At 30.4% G+C, this 25,520-nt stretch overlaps 1 protein-coding gene across 2 annotated transcripts; it reads left to right on the top strand.

Annotated features, from left to right (window-relative positions):
• The first annotated feature begins 312 nt into the window (after window positions 1–312).
• LOC121130483 (alpha-(1,3)-fucosyltransferase C) lies at window positions 313–24,060 on the top strand. 2 transcript variants are annotated; one of them, XM_040726222.2, is made up of 4 exons: window positions 313–503; window positions 20,587–20,734; window positions 21,431–21,813; window positions 22,573–24,060. In XM_040726222.2, exons 1-4 carry the CDS (start codon window positions 430–432, stop codon window positions 23,279–23,281), a joined length of 1,314 nt encoding a protein of 437 aa, XP_040582156.1. In that variant the 5' UTR covers window positions 313–429; the 3' UTR covers window positions 23,282–24,060. The 2 variants fall into 2 exon arrangements, with proteins under 2 accessions (XP_040582156.1, XP_040582158.1); XM_040726224.2 differs by having other exon boundaries at window positions 360–503; window positions 21,434–21,813.
• Window positions 24,061–25,520: the final 1,460 nt, after the last annotated feature.

Raw genomic sequence — 25,520 nt, forward strand, 5'->3', positions numbered from 1 at the left:
GTCGAACAAAGAAGGAAATCAATAGATATAGATAAAAATAATTTTATCTGGAATTACTGCTTAGGCACTTTGTTACGATTTAAAATATTTCCACCCACAAATTAGCATCTACAAAAAAATGAAAATATGTCAACATTGTGAAGAAATCCAATCAAAACCATATATAAGAAAGGTTGCGTGACTAAATATATTTATATTTGTTCCGTAAAAATAAATTAAAAATTACACCTTTCATATTTTATGGATATTGGCTTTCTATTTGTTCTACCAACATAAAACAACTTTCACCGGTGCATTATTCAAACTGCGCATGCGTTGGTTGTATAAATAGAAATACAAAGATTAAATAAATTTTTTAATCTTTTTTAATATTTCAAAGACTACCAACAACATATCAAATCATATCAAAATTTGTTATACTCAAAAAATATGGTTCTCTATCCACCTTTACTTCCTTATGACAGTAAGAACCTTCGTAGGAATCGTATATTGTTTCGTCATGGGTATGTTGTTGCTATTTTTTGGGGTTATAATTTAATTATATTTTATTGAATAATATCAGGGTTATTTTATGGGGAGAGCAAAATTATTTATCATAGTACACTATTTTTAGAGAATATTTTATGTAAAGATATATAAAATTCGTTAAATGGTTTTGTAGTTTATTAATCATATCGTTTTATTCATGATCCAATTTTTTTAGAGTCCATTTTGTTTTTTTAAGAGCGGCAATATTTTCTCTGTTGTTAGAATAACATTTGCTTAATATTAATAAGGTCAATAGTTAATTAACGTAACGTTTTCATATCCATTCTTGATGTTGTTCATTTTGGGGGCCTAAACAACCAAGATTTATAACAATCAAAACCTATTTTTCATATAATATTAAGGGAAGGAGTGAACTATATCAAAAAGTGAGACAACAAATGAAATGAATGCCGCTCTATCAAAAAATATATTCATCTACTCCTAGTTTTATTAAATATCAGACCCAAATATTTATTAAAAATATATTATGAAATCGTTAGTGAATATTATTTCCATTTTCTACATAATAAATTAACTATTAGATAGTAAATAATAAGATATTTTTTCTAATTACAACATATACTTTTCTCGTCCGTTATCCATCCCCAAAAATATAGAAATTAATTGTAAGAATCTAGACACTTCAAACGGATTTTCAGTACCTACTAATTCTATTTAATATTTATGCCATTGTGTATCTTTCTCATCAAGTAGTATTCAATGAAGGTGTTTAGTCTTTTTAAATCCATTTGATGAAATTTAAACACATTTTATTGGAAATTTGTTCATTTATTTTGTCAAAAATATCAACTTTGAGCTCCCAAGATGGCGTCACCTTCAGTTATGTAATTTATGACGTACGTGAAAATGTGATATATACTGAATATATATAATAATCATACATTTGTATGATTACTTTATCATAAAGTAGAGTTTGAATAACTTAAACTTAATGATAAATAATACCAATTTAAAATTTTCAAATTGGTCTTTATGTTTCTTTGTACTCTGAAAATTAGCAACGCTAACTAGCATAATAGCACTGATTCTTTGGGTTTTTATTTATGGCTCGTAAGCAAGTAAGACATTATATTTTTTTGCCAAATTGTGTATGGACTACATATGTATTCTTCATGGAATGATTATTGTTCATTTCTATTAGCAAATTATTCATACCAGTTCTTTGGATGAATTGTAGATAAAGTAGGAAAAATATATCTTCACATAATTTGAAATTGCAAAATTTTTATTAGTAAGGGACCGTATTGGGGACAAATTAAGTCTCATAGATCGAATAAAGGTTCTACACTCCAGGTAACATTGTCAAGTATCTCAACTCATTTCAAAAATTTAAATACATACTATATAACTTACCAAAAGATGACAATCAATAATAATAATCCCTTTTCTTGATTTTTGTTCAAGACTGCTTTTGAGTAAACATTCAGTTATATTTTAATTTTTTGTCCATATAAATCCTACACAAAGATTTAATGTTTTTTTTTATTTGGAATGGTTATCAAATAATAATAAAATACGATCAAAATTATGTTTAGAATGTAAGTGAGACCTTGGACGGTAAAACAACATTTGTATTTTTGTTCGAATTACTTAATGAGGGTTGGGATTAAATTCACCAAATTATTACACCACAAAATTTATACATTTATCAAAAAGGGCATAAGATAATTAAATTTGTTGTAATTTGAAATTGGGTGTTAGATGTTAAAAATTTTAACCATCCCCTAGGTAGAAACATATAATAATGCTTGTATCAGTCCCATTCTCCTGTCTTGTGCTTGTAATCGGTCCTTGAATAACGTTCCAAATTTTAGAGCACCCTCTAGAAGGCATCATTGTTACTAATATTATTGTAAAGTATCCCTGTTTACCAAATTAAATAGTTTAGTAAAGCTTTAAATATCTGTCATGTGCAAAAATAGTTTGCCAGTGCTTCTTAAGTTTTTTCTTAAAGTATTTATTATTCTGAAAAAATGGATGATTTGTTAATAATGACGTCATTAACTGATATCTATGATGACGTTGTATTGAAAAAGTTGTTCTGTGGGGCTATTTTTACATCCAATTCTGACGTGTCCTTATGATTTAGGACGGAACTGAAAGATACTTACAATTCTGAAACTGTTCAACTCTACATACCTATAATATACTAGACGGGATATCCAACATTGCCTTGAGTAATTTGACGTAAACTATAACACAAGTAATGTGTTAATAATATAGTAGATAACTACACAAGAACCCCTCAGTGCTTATAGCAATTCATCTGTATTCTGTCCTCAAGAATGGAAGGATAATAATGTGCATTTTTTTTTTTTTTTTGTTCTAATATGATGAATACTTTTGTCTTTAGATCGCTGATTAATACAAAACAAACATAATTAATTTGAAAAGAAATTATCAGCATTTATATTTAATTCAAATCCTAACATATACTACAAATACAGACAAATTTAGATAAATAAGATAGATCAATAGCAAAAACAATCAGAAACAGTGATCTTTGTACCCATGAACACGCCTGCTATATGTTATTAATACGACTACATCATTTTTTCTTTTATAAAAATATGATTGATATGATTTCCACCAGGAACATTATATGCAGTGTACCCAGTGACTCGATTTCATATCTATATAGACATTCAGATATTCATATAGGCAAACCGACTTGGCTTTATTAATATATATGTGATCAATTTCAATGTGACTATCATCAAATGATTTAAAGAAAACACCCTGCAGTTCATTATTATCTTTATTGTATCAACAACTTTTCCTAAAACAGAAAGAAATACCCAAAATCAGCTAGTAGTATCGCATTCCTCCTAACTATCAAATTATTATTCAATAATTGTTTACAAATTACAAAACAAAAGTTACTTTTTCATTTACCGTAATTATTTATTTTTTTCAAAATATTTATCACGTATTTATAGAGTCGAAAATCAATGATATATATTAAATTAATCAATAAATAGTTTGCAGTACAGCTTAGCCTTCTTTTTTTGTAATTTATATAGTAACGACAACCTGTTTCGAAATAGCCCAGAGTAGTCCATAAATTCAATTTTGGTTAAGACATTGCCTCCAAAAAATGTATCAAGTTATTGACGACCTCCAATCTCCAAGGAGTTTTGTTTGAGTTATCTTATTTTTTATGGGTGTATATCAGTAAACAGACAACATTAACCGAATATTGTATACAACTTCAATGTCTTATAATAACACTCCACCCCGTAATAAACACAAATGTAATATAATACCGCGCTTGTTACTAAATCAAATGAACTCATTTACAACTTAATATTTGCAATATTTTAAATTTCTTACATTCTGTGAATGAATCCCTTCATTATTTCAATTCTGGAATTAGAACCAAATACAAACGTAGTAAAAGATAAATCATCATAATTTAATATATATTATAAAACTCTATGTAAACACATTAAATATAGGTTTAATTATCGCATATTTTAATTACTTTGACGACAAATTTGTTACGTTTCATCTTTATATACCCATATGTACATAGGTAGGGTATGCAATAAATTCCGTTCTTTTTATTTTTTGCTTGCAGATAATAGATATTAAATAAAACTTTAGGAATCTACATTTAATGGTCTCTTAATGAAGTATTTAGATTGTGCCGTGTTTATTCTAAAAACCTCGTATATTTGGTTATTTGATTTGAGTGTGTCGTCGCAATAAACACCGTTTTTAAACAGAATTTTTTTAATATAAAAACTGAATTAAACGTATCCCTGCTTAACAAATTATACCGGAGCTACCACATAAATTAATAGTTGAGTTCCCTTGTAACGGTCAGTTTTTTAATATTTAGAGAGACTGTTTAGTACAAAACGAACAAGGAGGGATTGGTTAAATATATATATATACCATAATTTGACGAGTTAATCAGGAGAATATGTATGAATGCAAATAAATGAATGTTTTCCTTAAATTTATAACGTTGTTACTTCTATTGCATTACGGAAACTTTCATACAAAAAAACAAAACAAAAAAACGATAAAAGACACAAAATCCGGGGATTGTTAGCTTATTCTTCCAATCTATTTATTTTTATTAAAATTTAATACAATAATATAAAGGTTAAACTAACAATAAAATACATCCAGAGGGATTACAATAAAATTAATCATAAATAAAGTTATACTTTTAAATTAATCCCCTAAATATTAGCAGACTGTATAAAATTATTCTAATGTCTACTACTACAAAATATGAGTACATAAAATATGAAATTCATAAAATTAAAACGGACAAACAAACAACTACTATCCATGTCTTTGATATTTTTGTCCTCATCATCGCGTATATTTTTACTAAACATTTAAGGATTGAGTAGAAATTACATGACGATTGTGGGTAAAATCAGGAATGTCTGCAGCATATTTCCATTCTCTAGCCTTGTAACTGGGTATCCTTACGAAAAAGGCTACGTATCTTGTTACAGATACAATGAAAATTGTCTTCAGATAATGAAAGCTGACTGGTCACCCAGAAGTGAGGCTATTAGCTATGTATGCTTTAACCCTAACTAGAGCAAAGTATATATCCCTAGTTCCTGGGGTCGCCTTCTCCCCCCTTTTTGGCATTCCAAAAGAATGTAGGAAAACGGGTACAAGGCAAGGTAGTAAACTCAAAATTAAAAAGATCAATATTCAAATTAAATAAATGTCGAGAACCAGATAATGCTGGGCATCTTGCAAATGCATGAATGACTGAGTCAAAATTCTTTCCACAGTCCTTACAGAAAGAGTTAAAATAAATACAGCCAGTCGAATCATGGAACTGAGTCGTAAATTTCCTTTCCTTTTTGACAAAAGTGAGGGTCTCCATTATTACCTTTTCCCATTTTTTGTGGCATGTCATTTATTCAAAGATTTTACTTATAGAAAGGACAGAACGTCATTCTTTTTCTGGACTACAGGATTATACATTATAAACTTCCTGTATATTTTAGTTAGAACATGAACTAACTCAACTAGCAATCCCCCAAGTTGTCCTTATGACCTTTTTAGATAATTTTTAATTCGATCGCCCAAGTGGCCAATTTTGGCAACGCGGTAGCTAAATAAAGCACTGAAGGAATCAACTTTACGTTGTACATGTCGACACACGTCTGTCTGTAAGTTCAATCTCCTCCATTCGTCTATTGTAAGGATTATAAACCTTTCTAAATAGTTTTTATTTGAAACAGACTCTCTATGTCTTTCCCATTTAATTCCAAGACCCCTAATTTTGTCCTTAACCAAGCATCCCTGAATTTCATCATCCTCCTCTAGAGTCCACTCCCCCAATGAGAGGATTACTGTTTTCTTTTTATTTAATTCCAAACCTGAGAATTTCTCGTACTTAGCAAAGAGCAAAAGTAAAATTTCAATCTCTTCTTTCACTGCGATTCAGAACTCCCTTCCACAAAATAGTTATATCACCAGCATATATTTCTAAAAGATATTTTTTTTTGTCCACGGCTCTAGGTCTTTAAAGAATAATTGGAGCACTTTTAAGACTATCGAAGGGGATAATCAGTAATTGTTTGACAGAATAAAGGATTTTTTGATAATAAGTAAAATCAAAACATTTACTGAAATCAATTGCTATAAAAGCACCGATCATATTATTCAAACCCAAAGATTACATGGAACAAGAATATTGTGGGATATATCTGTAATCTTCTTATTTTTCAAGAAGCATTTCTGATGTGCTCCGATCCTTTTGTTGAGAATCGGATCTATTTGCCAGGCAATAACACCTGAAAGGACCTTATATGATTCGTTTAACACTGTTATGGGTCTCCAATCATTGATATCTCAGCCATCCCCTTTCTTTGGTATTAATACAAACCGACCTTTAGAGATTGACTTTAGCAATTCCCTGAATTTTTCCATAGATCTGCCCACTTTCAATAAGAAGGGATTTATTTCTTCTCCAAAAGATTTAAAAAATACATCGCCCACTCCATCGGGACCTTAGACTTTATTACGCTTGAAAAAGTTCTTAATATATTCATTTATATTAACGGATGTGAAAACTGGAGTATATGTTTCCTTTTTTCTAACTTGAATTTTTGGACCCCTTATACCAACTAAGGATTGGAAAGAATCGTGAATTGCATTAAAGATGTCTGCTGCTTTACATAAAGTCTTTTCATTATGTATAATTTACCTTATTGATGATGTTGTAATATTTTCTGTCCTTTTCAAGTTTTTTATACGCTGAGTATGGCTTTTTTCTTTTAACACCTTTTTCTTCAAATCATCTTCCGAAACTTCTGATATTCAATAAATATTAATTAAGTATGGCAAGTAGATTTTTAAAAAAAGAAAGTCATTATCTAAAATATCATCCATATTTTTTTGAAACTTCATTATTGTAGCTCCTGTATATCGAACATATTTGCATGATGATAATTTAATAATCCTGTAAACGTTTTAGTATCTTGCATGGCAGAAACATCTGAACCAAAAGAGTCTACTAGTTTAGTTTTCACGGTCCTTTGAAACCCTTCTTCTTCAAAAATCGATTTTGGCCTTTTTAAGCTTCGAGTTCCCAAAAGGCTTTAGAATTCAATTTCTATTATTTTATTATCTAAACTAGGCTCCGGATGATACTTGACAGTCTTAATTCTTGAAAAAATGATGAAGAGACGAGAGCATGATTATTTCTTCAAGAATTTAGCACCCTCTGTTTCCTCTAGAGATGTGACTCTCATAAAATCTACTAAATAAACTTGTCAGATAAGTTTATTTAGAATGTGCTTATTTGGGTAGTATCCATCTTCCTTGTCCTGATCTACATTTAATTCGCCAATAAGTAGTAAAGGAAGTCCTCATTTATTTGCCTATTAATAATTGACTGAAAAAAATTTAACGATTTCTCGTTTCAGCCGTAAGCGTTCATTAGTAAAAAACAATAGTCAGCATTATAAACAAAAAATTTGTGGCAATCACTTTACTGAGAAACATCCTTTACAACAGAAGATTCATTTAATCTTTTTGACTCTAACTTTACAGCACCCCTTTTCATATCTAAGCTGATAAATCACATTTAAAATTCCTGGGGAGACACAGAGGGCAGGAAAAAATACTAGTGGTTACAAAAGCGGTTTTACATCCTGTAAATCCTCTAAAATTGGGATTCATTGATATTAAGCGCTTCATAAGGGTGTGACGAGACTTACGCTCCTTGCTACCTTGAACATTGAAAGAAATCAACTTACTCCATATTTAAAAAAAATATAATTCGTTATAGTGTTTTTTATAGTTTGCTTAGTGTTATATTACTTTTTTTCTCCGTAAGTCGTCAATTCTGAAGTAATATTAATAACATTTTTGGAGCCTTAATGGTGTTTTTTTCCTTTCAAAAGAATTACCCGATGCAGAAAAATCTCTCTTCTCCTCAGATTAGGACTTAATAATCTTTTTTGGTATGTTAATACCAAGAAAATCATTGAAACCCTGTATTAATGAGGCCTAAGTGATCTCTCTGGTAATATGTTATTATGGTTTTTGGTGATCATGTTCATCCGACCAATTTTCTGCTCCGACATTGTTAGAAGTTGTCTTATCCTTAGAAATACAATCTGTAGAACTCTCCGTCACTAGTTGTACATTCAGTAGAACCTCAATGAATTCAAGTCCATTATTAATCTGTTTTGTTATTGTTGAAATTTTATATCCATTATACTCATCAGAAAAAATTATTTCAACTCCATCATAACTTTGTTTTGTTATTATTAAACTTTCTCTCCAACATCATCATCCAAAGGAATCACCTCTTCTATTATGTTATTCACATCAATTGGAAAAAATTGAATGAAAACAAGCCTGTCCCACACCGAATCTTGGGTTAGCGCCCACAAGTTTGTTTCCTTTAAACCCAAAAAATAAAGTTAAATTATTCACATTAATATGTTTTAATCTGTCTTAGCGAAAAACCTTTCCATCCTTGTCCTCAATAAGAACAACAAAAGTTTCCCATTTAACACCCCCATTCATATTTATACTCTCATTAACTTTATGATTATAGTAATCACTTATTGTAGCAACAGGAGAATATGATTTTTTAACAAAATCATCCGGGGAACGATCAGTAGCGTTCTCCTCCATAAAAGAGATCTCAAAGGAAGGGAAAGCTCATGGGTTAAACCAAGTAAGAAACGATGACCCGCGTGATCAATAGCAGAAAAATGTATTGGTGCACATAAACTTTTTATTATTTGGAAATGAAATTAGGAGTTATGATGTTATCTAATATATTTTACTTTTTAGAAGATGCTCATTCGTATCCCGGAAGACAGACTTAACTTAAAAAGGAAATTTTTTTAAATTAAAATAATTTCTTCTTCCTCACAGCAATTTTAGAGTGTGAGCTAAGCGTGCTTCATCAATCAGTAATCACTCTCTTTATTACATCCATCCTACGTAAGTAGTAAGAAAAATGACGGAGGTATGTAATATGAAAAGCTACATTTTGCAAAAAGTGTTAAAACGTTGCACCATTCTATCCCCTCAGGAGGTATGGTCGCGCGTTTCGCTACTTGTTTTAAAACTTTAGGGAGATCAAATAAACACTCAGGAGGGTAAGCCGGACGAAAAACACAAAAAAGGTAGAAGAGAAGATAAGCTGATAATAAAAAACAAAATGAGGTCTCTATGAAAATCAAAATCCTCAAAAATAGTTTCCAAAGATAAAAAATAGGCTAAGGATATCATTGATGATCCAAGCCTTTTGATAAAAACACACTCAGTACAGTTATAATCACTTATTTGTAAAGAAAGAAAAAACTTAATCAAAATCACTAACCACGCCAAAAATTAAATAAAAATCACAAGACAAGGGATAGAGCACTCCTTGACATCCATAAACAAACTTCAATTATTTTTCATAGTTGGTGTTTTTGTAAAGAAAAATAGCAGTTTTAGTATCGTTTGGTTACAAAGAAAAACACTATCCATAGTCATTTTTTGATGAAGGGCTTGCAAATAAGTGAACATACATTAGATCCATTATGTAGACAACTTCTTCACTAGTATTTTTTAGAACTCAATGCGTGTGGCTCATAGAGAAGGAAATACACAATATCTTTATGAACTTCAAAGACAACTTCTAGGTCAGATGCAGCAATTGTGACACTATACTCTTTATTTTTATTTCATTAATGTAACTCCATCTGACCTATTAAATGAACATTAAAAATGTTAATAATTGTACAAAATAAAATAAGAAAAAAAGGACCGGTTTTAGTGTGAGTGGACCTATATCAAAGATAAATCTGCAAGGCTCTTTTTATTATTTTAAATATTAACTGAAATTATATTATATTGTTTTCCCAATTGAGGTTTTTTAAGTAAAAATATTCTTTTTTACTTTCTTAAAATGACATTAAGAGGCTGTACTTTTTATTTTATTAGTTTTTGCTGTAAATAAATCCGGGACCTTCATTATTTTATGCTTCCTTCTATTTAAAATAATCAATTGTAAGTTGGCATACGCTATTTGGACTTACTTGAGGCATATACAATTATATAAAAAAGAGTGTATTTTAGATTAACTTTAAGATCTGTATTAAATTTACCTATAAGAGCAATATTCTAAGCAATGGTCTAATTTTTGATTAATGTCGGTTGAGAGTAATATTGAGATCATTCTGTTATTTGTAAACATGACAGTAACTAATTATCAGGTTACTTTTTATAGAGAGAAAATGAAAGTAATTATTTTAATCACACATGCACATTGAAAAAATAATACTTTATTTATTTATTTTGTGTATAAAATTTGTTCTTACTCCTTTCTGAATTTACTATAAACTTGATGTAAACATAATTCTCTTAGAAAGTGAAATATCATTTTTTATGTTTATGTCTTAAAAAATTAGACATAATGTTTAATTGGAGATAAATTAAAGTATTATTCAGACTCGACTTTACCAAAGTAGACAATTTTCTTAAAATGACTCAAAGTTGTCCAAAATATTATTTCAATGCACAACTAAACTCAAATCATCAATTACGATTTATCTTATAGTCAGTTCTTTATACTTTTGTTATTAAATCCAGAAACAATGTTGAATTGATGTTATGTTTTGCCCTCGGTTCTAATTTGTAAATCGAATTACGGAAAAGTTTATGACCGATTTTGTTAAAACTAAAACTTTGTTGGAAGATTATATATATTAAGAGTAAAAGGTAATCACTTTTTATACTGCATATATCAAAGGTCAAGCTCACACAATATGTTACAAATGGAATCGTTGTAGCTCATAGACAACGCGATGGGGAAAAATTATTCTCTTGAACTCGATGTGCGAAGGTTTGCCCCTAGGTGATTCCTAGAGATAGGAATATGTATATGGGCTTAAAAGAAGATACCTAGGTTAGTTGAAGTCAAGGTGAGAATATATTAAGTTTGCCGAGAAGAAAACTTGCAACGCAGTCTGTTTGATGACTTTTTTCGATGACGTCACAGTGGAACCAAGTTCAGTGTGTTATTCACGACTGATAAGTTTTGATCATAGATAAATGCTAGAAGCCAAAAGATAATAGAAAAGTTTTCAACTGTGTGGAAATATATTTAACTCATAGTGATTAGTATAGATTTGGATATATTCATCCTCATCCACACATCCCAACCGTTCATATTCATATTTTTCCCATTTGGATATCCAATACATCTTCTGATCCTCTCTTCAACTTCATGTAAAACTTTTTTATTACTTTTGCACCAGTTTGTATGTTAATTAAAATAAAGTTTAATAATTAAAAAAATATATATATATATTTCATTGATAGATGTCTTTGATGCATATAACGCAGGAATTTAATGTCTATATAAATAGTTATATAATAACCTGGAAACTTTAATCCTCACCCCTGATTAGTTATTTCGTCATTACTTGTGAGTCTCTTTTGTGATTGTCGATAGTTTAGCTTGTAAAGCATATTCGATTCTGCTATTGGATATAAATAGTTATTGGGATTATTAATTGATTATATGTTAAAAAATATAAGTTACTTCTTAACTTTTGTAGATTTCATTGAAATATTTGAATGTCGTCGCAATTTCTAAGCTTATTGACTCAAGAATCCTCTAATAAGTAGCTTAGTTCCGTTAGCATATTGGGATATTATTCTCCCGAAAATCTGGGATCTTTACAAGAATGAATAAATTACTAAGTGTGTGCCAATCGAGATCATTATAAATATATATATATGTATATATTGTGTCTTATTCATTCATTTGGTTCTATTTTGGACATTCAAATTTTATTTCGTTATTGAGATTCTTTTCAGGCAAGTATAGACTTCAAAATCATTCATATGATTGGTTAAAACACTATTGTTGGTCTGTGTTAAAAAACAATTCCTAGCTATAAAAGTGGAGATTCTTTAGAAAACTTGAATTCTCGTGTTTTATTAAAATAGGTATATTTAATGCTAATGACTTTTTGTAAGTATTTTCTTGTTGTTGGGGTCGATCCTTCGATGTTTTCTATGACTTGTAGAAGACATTGAAGTTGTGACTTGTCAGTTGTTATTAATCCACTATATTCTGTGATGAGCGCCTCTTTCAGCAAGATCATTATATACGTAGAAAGAAAGAACTTTTTCTGATGCCTCCATGTTGTCTTCCCTACCATTCCAAAGTGCTGGTTCAACTTCTAAAAAAACTATCAGGCAACTTCAAAATTTCCAGATTTTTTTTTTTTTTTTCAGTCGTTTTTTTTTGTATAAAATCATTGGCAAAGCATTTTTCTATATATAGTTAAACTTACTCTATCATCAAAGAAACCAAAGTCCAAAAAGTTCCTCCGACAAATACCATAATTGATTGGAAAATTTGCAAGAGGCAGATTTGGAAATATTCCTATTATTTGAAGAATATTCGATTAACAAATTCACTAGACTGAGGTCGTTCAAAGGAGCATTGGAGGACTGACATCCATTGACCCAAGTTTTTGATTTATGTTATTACTATGAACACGAAAAACATCACGTAATCCTCGTTCTTCCTTTGGAGTAAATTTGAATTCCCTAGTCTAAATATCCAAACCTAGAGACTATATATCACTTTTGAAAGCCAGCAAGCATGATGCAATGAACCAGGTGATATGAACTTAACTCCATACTCAGGGACATCGTCAAGATATCAATAATCAATATATCTCAATTTTTGTCGCTTGAAAATATATTTTTAAGATTATTTTTTGCATATTCTATAGTACAATCTCGTATGCAATTAAAAAAGACTGGATAACCTTTTTGTTTGTAGTTCCAAGTTTATAGTTAGTTTGTAATGATTGATGACCAAAAGAATATCTGGTTACGATGTAGCAACCATACACTCATGGAAAACAGTTCTAATATCTAATTCTATTATATGGTGTCTACAAGCAAATGGTAGAAGTTTTCCCACAAAATTTTTAAGTAGAACACAAGTTGCATTATTCTTGCCGGTATTTGAACCTGTATTGTGAAAACCCATCGAGTTTATTTTGTATGCAATATCCCATTCTTTAATTGCTCTAAATACAACATTGGCTTGTTCTTCTCCTGTCTCAGATGAAAGTTTGTCCACCGATAAAAGTTCAAATTAACAAAGATAATTGAACAATTTTTTCTGTTCTATTAAGATTTGGAATCATTTTCTCGCTAGGCTAAGAAGAAATCTTTTTCTTCTTCCAATACAGGGGTAGAAGTCAAAGTTGGAAACAAAGGTTTTTTTTTTTTTCAAGTTGTGTCGTTGATGGATTAAATGAGTTCTTTTGGAGTAGTCTCCATTTTTCAAAAAGGCATTCAAGTCTACTTCGACTATTTTGGTGGTCCATAATAGGAAGTCTAGGCTTATTCCAAAAAACGGCTATTTCTTCAATTGCAAAAGTTGAAGTTCCCATAATTGTCTTTTTCAGACTAAGATGATGATGTTGTAAAAAGAGGCATAAAGTCGTTCGAGCTGATGACAATTTGCTTCTTATTAAGACTGTCACAGATTCTCCAATTAGATAAAATGTAGATTTATATCGTATAGAGGTAGATATTATTATCATTTGAAACTGATAGATACAATGACTCAATTATGATAGTATTTATAAATTCATTGCATATATTTTTTCTCCTTTGTTTGACTAAATAGGTATGTACACTTTGTTCAATTTAAATCTTGTTAAGTACTTTTTCATTTCTTCTAAAAAATACAGTTTTGAATAGGAGTTGTTGATCAAATCTTAAGGTTCCGAATATTTTTGAAGCGCTTAGATTCTAAGTCTTTGATTGATGTACTTGTTGTATACAACAATTCTATATATGTCACTAAGGAAGCAAGAATATCCATCAAAGCAATTTAATCTGAATCGAGAGCACCACCTTGGACATTATGAAGGACTTATAGGTCAGCAAGGTCATAGTCTGTTGGATCCGAAATCGTTTGGCTGATGGGGACAACCTTAAGGATAATTTAAGAGTGGAGGACACACCATAGTGAAGCTTGAATACATCATGGAGGCATTTAAGGTCAACCCAACAATGAATATATCAGAGTAAGCCATGAAGAAGAAGGTGCATTGGTCTACTATAAGCAAGACCATCCAAAAGTGGGAGGAAGGTCTCTTAGAAGAATTGAGAGGCCACTGCTGTCCTTAAGTAAAAAAGAACTCTGTCTTTAGCGATGTCAATAACTCTTGAATGATCTAAAGCACAACAGCAACGGGATATTTTTTTCTCTCATGAAATGACCTTCACCGTTGAACCCGTATACAACAAGCAAAATGGTCGGGTGTTATGCATTGGCAAGGCTGACAACGGCATCAGGAGAGTCACCAAGACTCAAGATCAGCAAGACCACAAAAAAGTCCACGTACATACATATTCCGGCAGGACGGGGCTCTCACCCATAATGTAAATTATTGTACAAGAGTGGATGGGTAGCAATATTAACTTTTGGTCCAAGAACATCTGGGCCCCTCAGAGCCCAGATCTGAATCCACTGGATTGCTCCATTTGCTGGTAAATTCAGAAAAAGGCCTGCAATGTCCGCCACCCGAATATTGATGTCCTGAAAAACTCTGTTAACCAGCAATGGAGGATCATGAAAAAGGACTACATTACCAATTTGTGAAAGGGGGTCCGGAGGTGGTTGGAGGCTGTCCTTGAGGCAGATGGTAATCAAATTCATACTATGTGCATTGTTATAGTAAAAGATATTACAAAATAAAAATTTCCGTGTACCTACAACATCATAAGGATCAACTCTGAGGATTTTCGTGACTACATAGAGGCAGGCCGAAGTACTTTTTCTACACCTGGTACAAACCTTCCTCTCGATATCATCCTAGATTCCATAGTAATGAGGGGTCCTATATAGATCAACTACAATCAGCTGTGACAAGGTTTAGAAGGGGGAGAAATAAATAAACAAGAATATTGACCGGAAGGATATCTTCATACCACTTTTGAGTTTTTTTGACCTTGTTATTTCTCTCAATGACCTTGTTGTCGTCTGTCAGCTTTTGAATCTTGGTAACAAGACCCCTTGGAACAGAGGACGATGCTGGAGATCTCATTTTAACTCATTCTCATATTAAGAAGCGCTGACACACGATTTAATTAGGTTTTTGTCTTAGGTGGCCTGATGAAAAAATTTGTTTCACCAGAAATATTTTTGTATATTCCTATATTTGTTACGGAAAAAAATGGTTAAATTATTTGGTGCATCAATTTAACATTTCTACAGTTTCATTAACGGTTCCCTTAGATACGCTGAATATGCTAATTGTATTATTATAAAATTCAGGAATGCTAAAGAAATTGACAATTAGTATTCTTTATCTTTGTTTTTAATATAGTCTCTCAGCACAAAAGCTCACTAGAACTATATAACTCATAATGGAGTGGGGATTATATTTGTATTTTTCGGCGAAGAATGGTTTATTTTGATTAACGCTTTGGGCGTGCTGCAAATTCTAATTAAAGTAAAAACAATTGAATGTTTATATAATTTAATTAAGCTAAATATGAGCACGTTATAAAACACTTTTTCAAAAAAAAAAAAAGGATTTTTTTTTAATGAGACATTTTGTTTTCATTATTGTTCTAATAAGACGTTTTGATCATTATAAATCTCAAGAAACACTTTTAACGAGAAAATTAGAGTAATATCATACTTTTTTTTAAACATAATTTGTATTTATAAACACAAAGCATTTCGTCTAAATATTTATATTAATTTCTAAAAATATATTTGCAAGAGAGAAAAAATCATTAAATATGTGTAATTAATAAGGGTTATATGAAATTTCACGTTATCAAGTTTAATTATAATTGTTGTGTCATTAAATCAAATTTAAAAAAATAAATAAATGAAGAACTCCATATACCAAAAATACAAGATTGGAAATATTTTAATCATTCTAACAATATTTTTTTTTTAAATATCGTATTGTGTTGTCACAAATTCTGGATTAAAACGGACTGGAGAACAAGAATTCTACATATTTTTAATGGTATTATAAAATTTGATATCGTGACACAACAATTTATATTTTTTTAGAAATGAGTGAAATCATATCTTTATTTTTATTGTACCCTTTCTTCAAAAAAATAAAAAAAATAACCTGAAAAAGGTCGCAAACAGTTACAGGCTTAGAATTATTATTTATTTATAGTTATTGAAAATTGTTCAAAGCTTAACAAGAGCCAATTTTAATTCTACGAATCAACATTGAGTAAGGGAAAAATATGTAGAAAGGTCGAAACCCCACATAAAAATTCATATTAGTTAATTTTTTTTTAGTTGAATGAACGCTTCTCACTTCTGAATGATTGGCTGTACTGACTTAAAAATAATGTAGTTATAAATATGGCATCACCAAGATTCATAAACAAGTGCTGATTTTGTATGCAACTACTAGGGATACAAAATTTATTTTTTCTTTCGTGAGTTTAAATCAAAAAGAAAAGTTTTTGTGAGCAACTTTGATATCCGTACACATAGATCACTATACAAACTACAGTACTTCTAAATACGTTTGAATATTCAAAATAGTGGTATATATAATTAATAAGATCACTAATATCATGCAGGTTAAAACATTTTTTTTTATTTTTTTATGTATGCCCAAGAAGATTTCGATCATTTTTACATTCCTAGCAGTTATATATTTTTATCATTGAATATTTAATGATTAAGGCCAATTTGTTCGATTAAATATCAAAAGAATTATTTTTTTTTAATATTGAAATTTTACGGAATATAATTGAAATATTTTGTGAATGCAAGTGCAAAAGTATCATTAAGCAAATTCTGGTCAAATTTTATCAATAAACTGTTTACCTTTTGTGTTGCCACAAATTGCACTTGCTGTACACAAAATTGTTCGTCACAATGGAAGTTTGAAATTTTTTAGATTGTATTTGAAAGGCCATGGCGGATCAGTTTAAATATTTTTAGTATCCATTGGTGCAGCATTTGGTCAGTGGAGAAGCTTTGGGAAGAAGCCAGGAGCTTCCTTCAACAATATTTCTTGTGTGACTTTAGAGATGTGGTAAGTGGCGCCTTCCGGCAGCAGCCACCAGTTCTCTCCATAGGTTCTTCTGGCTCAGGGAAGAACTACTTTTTCAAATAAAAAAAGTACGTGACTGAATCCAACTTCTGACCTTGTTCAGAGATTAGACGAGATCGCACTTTTGTCCATCCATCCAACAACTGCAATCACTTGCATAACCCTCTTATGAGCCTTAGCAGTCCCCAATTTGGCTTATAATAAATTGATTATAATATATTGTCTCCAAAGTCCGATAAACTATCTTACTAGAAATGTCAACCTCTTAAATAAAAAAGATAATCAAAGCAAAGAAAGCTAAGCTAAATTGGTTAGAATCATAACCAAATGTTAGACCTTGGAATAGGAATTAAAGAACCAATTTTCTCAAATTTTTAGAGTATTCCTAAGTAACTCTATAATACAAGCAGCTGTGAGATGAAGGAAAAAAAAAAAAACCCAAATCCATGCACCAGTGATTTCTAAATAAATATTCTTTTCCCTTCAAGTATAAAAAAATAATGATGACAGCTTTTTTTTTTGTTCAGGTAGCAATTAGAAGAAGAGTACAATCTTCAAATTTCATATTTTTTTAAAACTATGCCAAGAATCACAGTTTGGCTTTCGTTCAATTTTTATGTCAGAATGGTAAAAAAACAATGATAACTGCTAAGGAAAACAAAAAGGATCTATTTCGGTAAAAACTACAAAAGTTGCTCCTTCCACCATGATCATATTATTTTCATCTTTGTTGATTCCTGATAAAGGATAATTAGGATGAAAATTGTGGGGAAAAAAAGAAACCAAAAATCCACATAGTAACCCTGAAAATGTGCATAATATTTTAGAGGAAAGCAGATTAGCTGTCGTTTCATTAGATATGCTGCAATAAACAGTTCGAGGGAAGAGGGGGAAGAAATAAACGAGGACTTTGAAAGAATTACTCTTATGGTGATCCTCAATTCTACTTCGAGTCCAACAAAGACTTAAATTATAACTTCTCAACCTCTCCGTCTTTTAGGAACACACACAACTGTTCTATCAGATTTTAAATATAAACAGATGTAGAATAAAAGAAACTCAAGAATTAAGTAAAAATCACATCAGCATAGGAAAATAAAATTCATTCTTTAGATTACGAACTCAAAAAAAAAAGTGGACGAGCTAAATAAATACACTTGCTTTTCATCACTAATGATTATAGTCTGTAAGACTTGGGTGGACTGTTCCTTGTGTAGAGATAAATGGTGTATAATGCATATGGAGTGGGAATGCATTAGGTCAAGAAAAAAATACCTGGGTTTTTTTAAAATTCAAAATAAAACAAATTCTACTATTATTTGCAATTACAGTAAATATATTTAATATAGTGTTAATTAGAATAATAGGTCATAATACGGTCATTGTTTTCCCAATATTACTGCATTTATAATAAATTTATCTGTCACCTAATTTAGGGTGGATTATACATAATTAAACGAAACTTTTTATACTGAAATAATTACATACAGGACTTCTTGTTAATTTACTGTAGGTATAAAACCAAATGAAATCTCATGAAAACAGGATCCCCGGAGAGATTTGCAACGCCGCAATACAATATTTGAGATAAATATAATTAGAATGATTGAAATTTTTTGATTTTATATTTGCTTAAGGATGAGTTCTTCTTTATTATTTAAAAAAAAATATATATTTAATACACAGAACAATTATAATCATATTTCATCATGTTCAATTTTGTGCAAAGTATTATTGCATCATCCCTATTAATTACACATATTTAACTACTGAAAAACATTTGTAAAGTATACTTTAAGTAGTTATATAAACATTTGGACGAAATGTTTTGTGTATAAAAAGATGTAGTTTGTTTAAAAAAAAGTATGACTTTGCTATCATTTTTTCATCAAAAGTTTTTACTTTCATTAAAAGGTCTTATTACTATATATATGTATTTATAAACAGACTGCCTAATTCATATTCTTTTATTATTTTAAACAAGAGTACATTTTTGTGTTATTCAGCTTCATTAAGCTATCTAAACATTATAATATGTGGTGCGTTAGCATAAAAATGCTCTTGAACAAAAATCAAAAATACAAGAAAATCCCAATTTATTTTATTCCTTCAAATACAGTGCTGGAAGATGAAATAATTTTTAATTTGAGGTTGCCTGGAACCAAATTTCGGTGAAATATCATTTTTTTTTTTTTTAGAAATCCCGCATAGTATACAAAAAAAACATTAATTAATTCTAATTTTGTCACGATGGAAGAACGATACTCGGAATTGTCGGAGATTCAGTTCACAGAGGATGAAGGAGATGTGACGTAGTTACCAATGTGTCTAGTTAATAATAATAATAAATCAGGAACAATGACATCTCTAACACCACTGGACTGAGCATGCATTACATCAGGGAAACCAGAAAGAAACTGGATAATGCCAAGAACCCCTAGAGGACTATTTCAATGTAGCGGAGGTAACAGGAGGACTCAAGTTCATTGAGAAGGTGCTGACCATAATTGACGGGTCCTTTGTCTGAATTAGAAAGGAACTTGCCCTAAGTGTGGCAGCGGGACTCTGTACCCTGGCATGTGTCCAAAAAGTATCTTGGCTGGCTAGAGGAGAGCTATTACGTCATAACCAAGGACAGGTTTCCCCCATCAGCCCATATCTTAATCTGATGGACCATTTTTTTTAGGCCCATACTAATAGACGCCCCCACACAACTAAGGCAATTCAGGTGGCTGTCATCAAGGAGCATTTTGCATCATGTCCGTTGACCTTGACATCAAGGCCTGCTCCCGCTAAAGAAAACGTATCAAAGTCGTGATTGAGGCTGGGGCAATTAAAGCCAGTAAATCAGTGATTTTGTGTTTTATTCAAGATAAAAATATTAAAAATAATGGATTTTATGTTGTTTTCCGAAAATAGGATTTCATCTTTGAGTTTTGTATAATGTATACACATGCATGCAGCTTAATATTTCATAGACATACTTGAGTCAAAACTAGTTTTGATATTCAAATTTCTAGGATTACTTAAATTACCTTAGAGTTTTAACCTTAGTTTAGAACTTGTAATCGATTTAAGAAACTTAGATTTGCTCCGATATGACACCATTCAAATTAAATATGTCCATTTCTCATTTATTCCCCTTGAGAATCAATGTTGACTGCTTCAAGTTGAAAATGTCATGACTTCAAATGGTTAAAATAAATAATTTGACGATAATTCGTCAATAAATACAAATGTAATCTGACTTAATTTAGATAAAAATAATTCTACCATGCTTTTGTGTTGACGGGGCGCATAGTATATATAATACTATAAATCATCATGACATAACGACTGGTAGAGTCTAGGTACAAAGATTGAGTGTGTGACATATTGTACCTTATTTATTAAATGTACGTTATATTAACATTACTTTGTTTATTAATAATAAAAACTTTTTATATTACAGTTGGAAGATTTTTATTAAAAATTTACCTATGCTATTCATAGTGATGCTATTTATTCTCTTCTACTTTGGTTACAACTTGGACTCAAAACAATCTCGCTCCTCATTCGACGCTGCAGTATTTGAATACTCTACCTATCAGTATAAAGAAGTATGTACAAGTGTGTAAAACTCATAACTAATTACACTAGACAACACATTTTTACCCTTGGATTGAAATGGTATCTTCCTGATTGTTTTTACTTTTAGAAACATAAAAACCACTTGTATAAACCAATATGTCTGCCTTTATAGATGACGAAGAGCAACACTTCATATTTCAAAAATAAGCATAGATAGCTTAATAAATATTTAAAAAAAAAAATTTCAGGCAAGAGATCTGATATAATTTTGAGTATACTGTTATTTTTGTAGAAATGCTCTTTTTTTATCATGGAGTTGCATGTCTTCAAGTTAGAAAAGACTTGGATGTCTATTATTGATATAAAAAAGGATGAGTTTTTTAGAGTTCCAAATAGAAGCGTCAATTTTCGTACCTATCTTTGTTCTTAGAAGGCATTTTCTCAGATTCCAAAAAAAGACAAGGAAATCATTTTAAAATTTGTGGAGTAAGAAAATATGAACCTATAAGTTGTATTTTTTATTTTTTTTGTAAAGTCAAAAATTATTGTTGGTACGCCACAAAAGCAGATATTTTGGGTTATAAATTTTATTTTTAAGATTCTCATAATAAAAATATTTAGGAGCACACTATATTTATCTAAGTGCAAAAAAAAAAAAAAAAAAAAAAAAAATTGAAATAAATATTGACGAATGCCACATACCCTAATTATATGATACATATTAGCAGGACCTACTAATGTATCGAGGCTCCAAAGCACCCTGGCTCCTTCGAAAACCAGATGGAAACACCACACGATTAAAAACAATTCTCTATTGGAATGAATTTTATGGTCGCTACGATACATATGACTTTGGTTATGGACACGACCCCTTCGTGGAAAACAATTGTAAAGTATCCGACTGCTACGCCACAAAGGATCGTGCTCTCATGTCTCTTGACGAATTTGATGCACTAATCATACACATTCGCGGCCTTCCAAATGATTGGCCTAAATCAAGGGACTGGGATAAGCAGAGTTATGTCATGCTGGCCATTGAAGCACCCATTTATTTGTCCGAGTATCGACAATTGGAGAATCTACAGTTTAATTGGACAATGACGTATAGGTATCAATTCCGCTTTTGTTTGTGTTCTTACGCGTTTTTTTTACAAACTTCAAACATAAAAAATGAGAAATGATAGGTTTATTTATGAATTTTTTGAATATCATAGGGAACTTACACTTTTTTAATAGTGGAAAAATAGAGGAAAAATTTAGGGGTCGATAACATTATCATAGCAACAAAATAGAGCTTACTTGTTAAAACAATATTTTGAGAGTGAATGTCATCTATTGTCAAGGAAAAATAATCATTGAAAACAAAATTGCAAAAACAAATACATAAACACTAAACAACCATGTTTTAGTTTTGTGTAGTTCTTACTTAAATAGTACCAAACAATTTATGATTATGTGTTTTGAAAAATACAAGTCGTATTTTCTACTGTGATTGACAATGTAAAGTATATTCAATTAGTTATCTCTCCAAAGACAAAATTCTAAGTAGAATAATAATATTCAATGACTTATTATTATTATAATCAAGAACTCAACAATGAAGGCTTGTTAAATAAGTGACCATTTGCAAACTTGGAGCTTATTCTTACTTCTTTTTTTCTTAATACTTTTTAATTGAATTATCCTGTAGCTTTTTTCGTATAAAAGTATTATTTCTTTATGAGATATTGTAAAGTAAAAATAGAGAAAACAAAAGAAGACAATATTTATTCTTTACATAAATTGAATAAAACTTTTTCTTCAGTAATTAGAAATTACAATGTATGTTTAACCAAAAATATAAGTTATATTCTTATCTAATTTTTAGACTGGACTCGGACTTTCCAATCCCCTACGCTTGGATGGACCGAATCAAGCCCCTTCCATCAGAAATTGAAGCCTACATCAAGAGTTTTGGGAAAAGGAAGGCAAAAAACTCCCCTTCCAATGACAAAGTGGGTCTCCTTGCACAGCTCAACTACCCGTCTTCTTCCTCTACTGATTGTGAAGATCTATCAAGGACTGATGGATTCATGAAGGATCTTCCTCAACACATATCCATTGATGTGTATGGTGACTGTGGAGATTTGAGTTGCACACCCAAATCTGTTCGTGACTGTTACTCAGAGCTGGAGAAAAAATATAAATTCATTATTACTGTAGAAACAGCAGATTGTAAAGACTATATAACAGAGGGATTTTTCACTGCCTTAGGCTTAAACCTGATCCCCATTGTTCATGGAGGTGGACTCACAAACTATTCGAACTTTGCACCATATAAATCCTTTATTGATGCATCTAAATTCGAGTCTCCAGCAGCTCTTGCTAATTATTTGAAGCTTTTGGATTCGGATGATGCTAGATACTATGAATATTTTTGGTGGAAAGACTTTTATAAAAAGGGATTTCACCATCATCAAGCTCTATGTGATCTCTGTGCCAAATTGCACGACAAGGAAAGAGAGTCCTTCTATCCGGATATGCAAAAATGGTGGATAAATGACGCTAAATGCACTCCGGCAAATAAGGACTATTGAGTCTAATCGTAGTATATAGGTACATCAAATCTATAAACATAATCAATTAAATCAACAAAACTCACGTCATCTGTATGCTAGTGAATTATCAAATATCCATTTTGAAAATATTCGCAGCCATGCAAGTACTGCAAGAAGTAATTCTCCGTATTCACATATGTAGTTTGAAAATGTGGATATAATATTACGCTATGTCAATACTTACAAAACTTTTCATCCCTGCAGAGAGTTTTTTAGTATTTTTTTTTTTATCTTGATATATATGAAATATGCTAAATAAGTTTATTTTATATCTTTCGGGACCTTGACGATACACCACAGTGTCCTGGTTGGAAGCCACTGCCTTATCAGTATTCACCTACGGCATAATACAAAAGTGATAGAGAGGGCCGGAACATATTCATATCTTCTCTATCACCCAAAGTCTCTCATATCTACCCCTCGGCTGCTGAAACAAATAAGCTAGTGATGTATCGAATATTTATATCGGTAGAATAAATTTCTTTTAAAAATATTCACACCCATATCTTATCTTAAATTTGATTTCCGTATTTTTAGATTTTGAGTAAATAGCATATACAGCCTACATATGTATATGTACGTATCCAATCTTATGATATTATGTTAATAGAGAACCTTAGTTCAATCTTCAGTAATATTTTTACATAAATGTATTAATTATCTATTTTTTTTTGTACATTATATTTTTGCTCAAATTTAGATTTATAAATTTCCATATATTTTTAGATGCAATACATAGACTTCACAGATAGAACAAAGCTTATATATTTCAATAATTGCAATAGTGTATTGTAAGTAGGGGCAATCCTTATTTATTTATGAGGCACATAATTTTCGTAGACATTTGAACAACTTTTTTAATATAATTTATTTTTTGAAAAATTTTAAATGTCAGTTTTAAATTTGCATTAATTTAAAATCAAGATTCCTTGATTCTGTTATAATATCAATGTTTCTAAATTGACACAAATATAAATATAATTTTTTGCCTTTACAAAGTAAAGTTACTTTAAAGTTTGTGGAATCTTTAGTAACAATACATAATTTCTCAAATTCAATGAATTAAATGATCACTTCTAACACCAAAAAAGCAATAATGCTTATAATATTCAGTAAATTTTTAAGTGCCAATCGTCTGAATTAAGTAATGTAATATTAAAATCACTTAATAAAATCATTCATAAATGAATGCAAATTTGAAATAGATATTTTAGAGTTTTTCTAAATATTTTTTAAACAATTTTTTTTAAATTATCTATCGTATCATTTGTCTAATAATATGTAACTCATGAAAAGTACTAAAAAATATTTTACACTACGGATAGATGGGGGTAAGTTATTAAAATGTAAGGGAACTTTTTTTTGGGGATAAGTTTTTGATATTTTTCTAAAGTTTGAAGAATAACTTTTCCTCCTAAACAATATCATTGTAGCTTTATTTGAATACTCCTTTTTTTAATTGTTATAACGATATATCAAAGGTGTAGTAGCCCTTTGGATTATGAGTAACCCAACCCTTTTATCCCCACCGAATGAAATTTCCTTTAATTGATTGCTTTGATATTTGCCGTCCAAAATAGGAATCTTAGCTTTGTCAATTAATACTTTAGGTGTGCCTAACACTTGTCCAAATTTAGAGAAATTTTTTGTTCCAGATATCAAGAAATGGCTGAACTTTCGCAAATTTGTCGTTTAATGTTTGAAATGGGATATTTGTTGCATGAAATAACTTCATAATTTCATAAAAAAGAATCTTGCCTTATAGATTTTACAATAGCTTCATTATGTAGATCAGGCTTAAATTGCCTGATAAGCCGGCAACGTGGCACAGAAAAATAACTTGACACTAACACTATATCAATTTCATTTGAATTTATTGTAAAGCCATGGTTACCTCGTTGAAATGCATGACTTCTTGTTGTTTTGACTAAGGGCTGTTCAGACAGAAAAAACGGAAAAATTTCACGAGGACTTCTTTTTAAGCTAGTTTCTAAATTGATGGGTTGTGATTAGATTGAGTAGATTTGGAGAAAACTGATATATCTTCAGCTATTCCATTTCTGGATAAAAAAATTTAGACGGATGAATGGGATTGGTTTTATTTGTGTCCTCTTCAATCTTGAACTCAATTGAAGCAAATGCAGCGAGTTGTGACGAAGGAAGTTTTTCAATGCTCACGTTATCCTCTTCAATGTGATCCTCATTAGTAATATATCCA

The sequence above is a fragment of the Lepeophtheirus salmonis genome, chromosome Z (genome assembly GCF_016086655.4).
Source record: "Lepeophtheirus salmonis chromosome Z, UVic_Lsal_1.4, whole genome shotgun sequence".
In the NCBI taxonomy this organism is placed as follows: domain Eukaryota; kingdom Metazoa; phylum Arthropoda; class Copepoda; order Siphonostomatoida; family Caligidae; genus Lepeophtheirus; species Lepeophtheirus salmonis.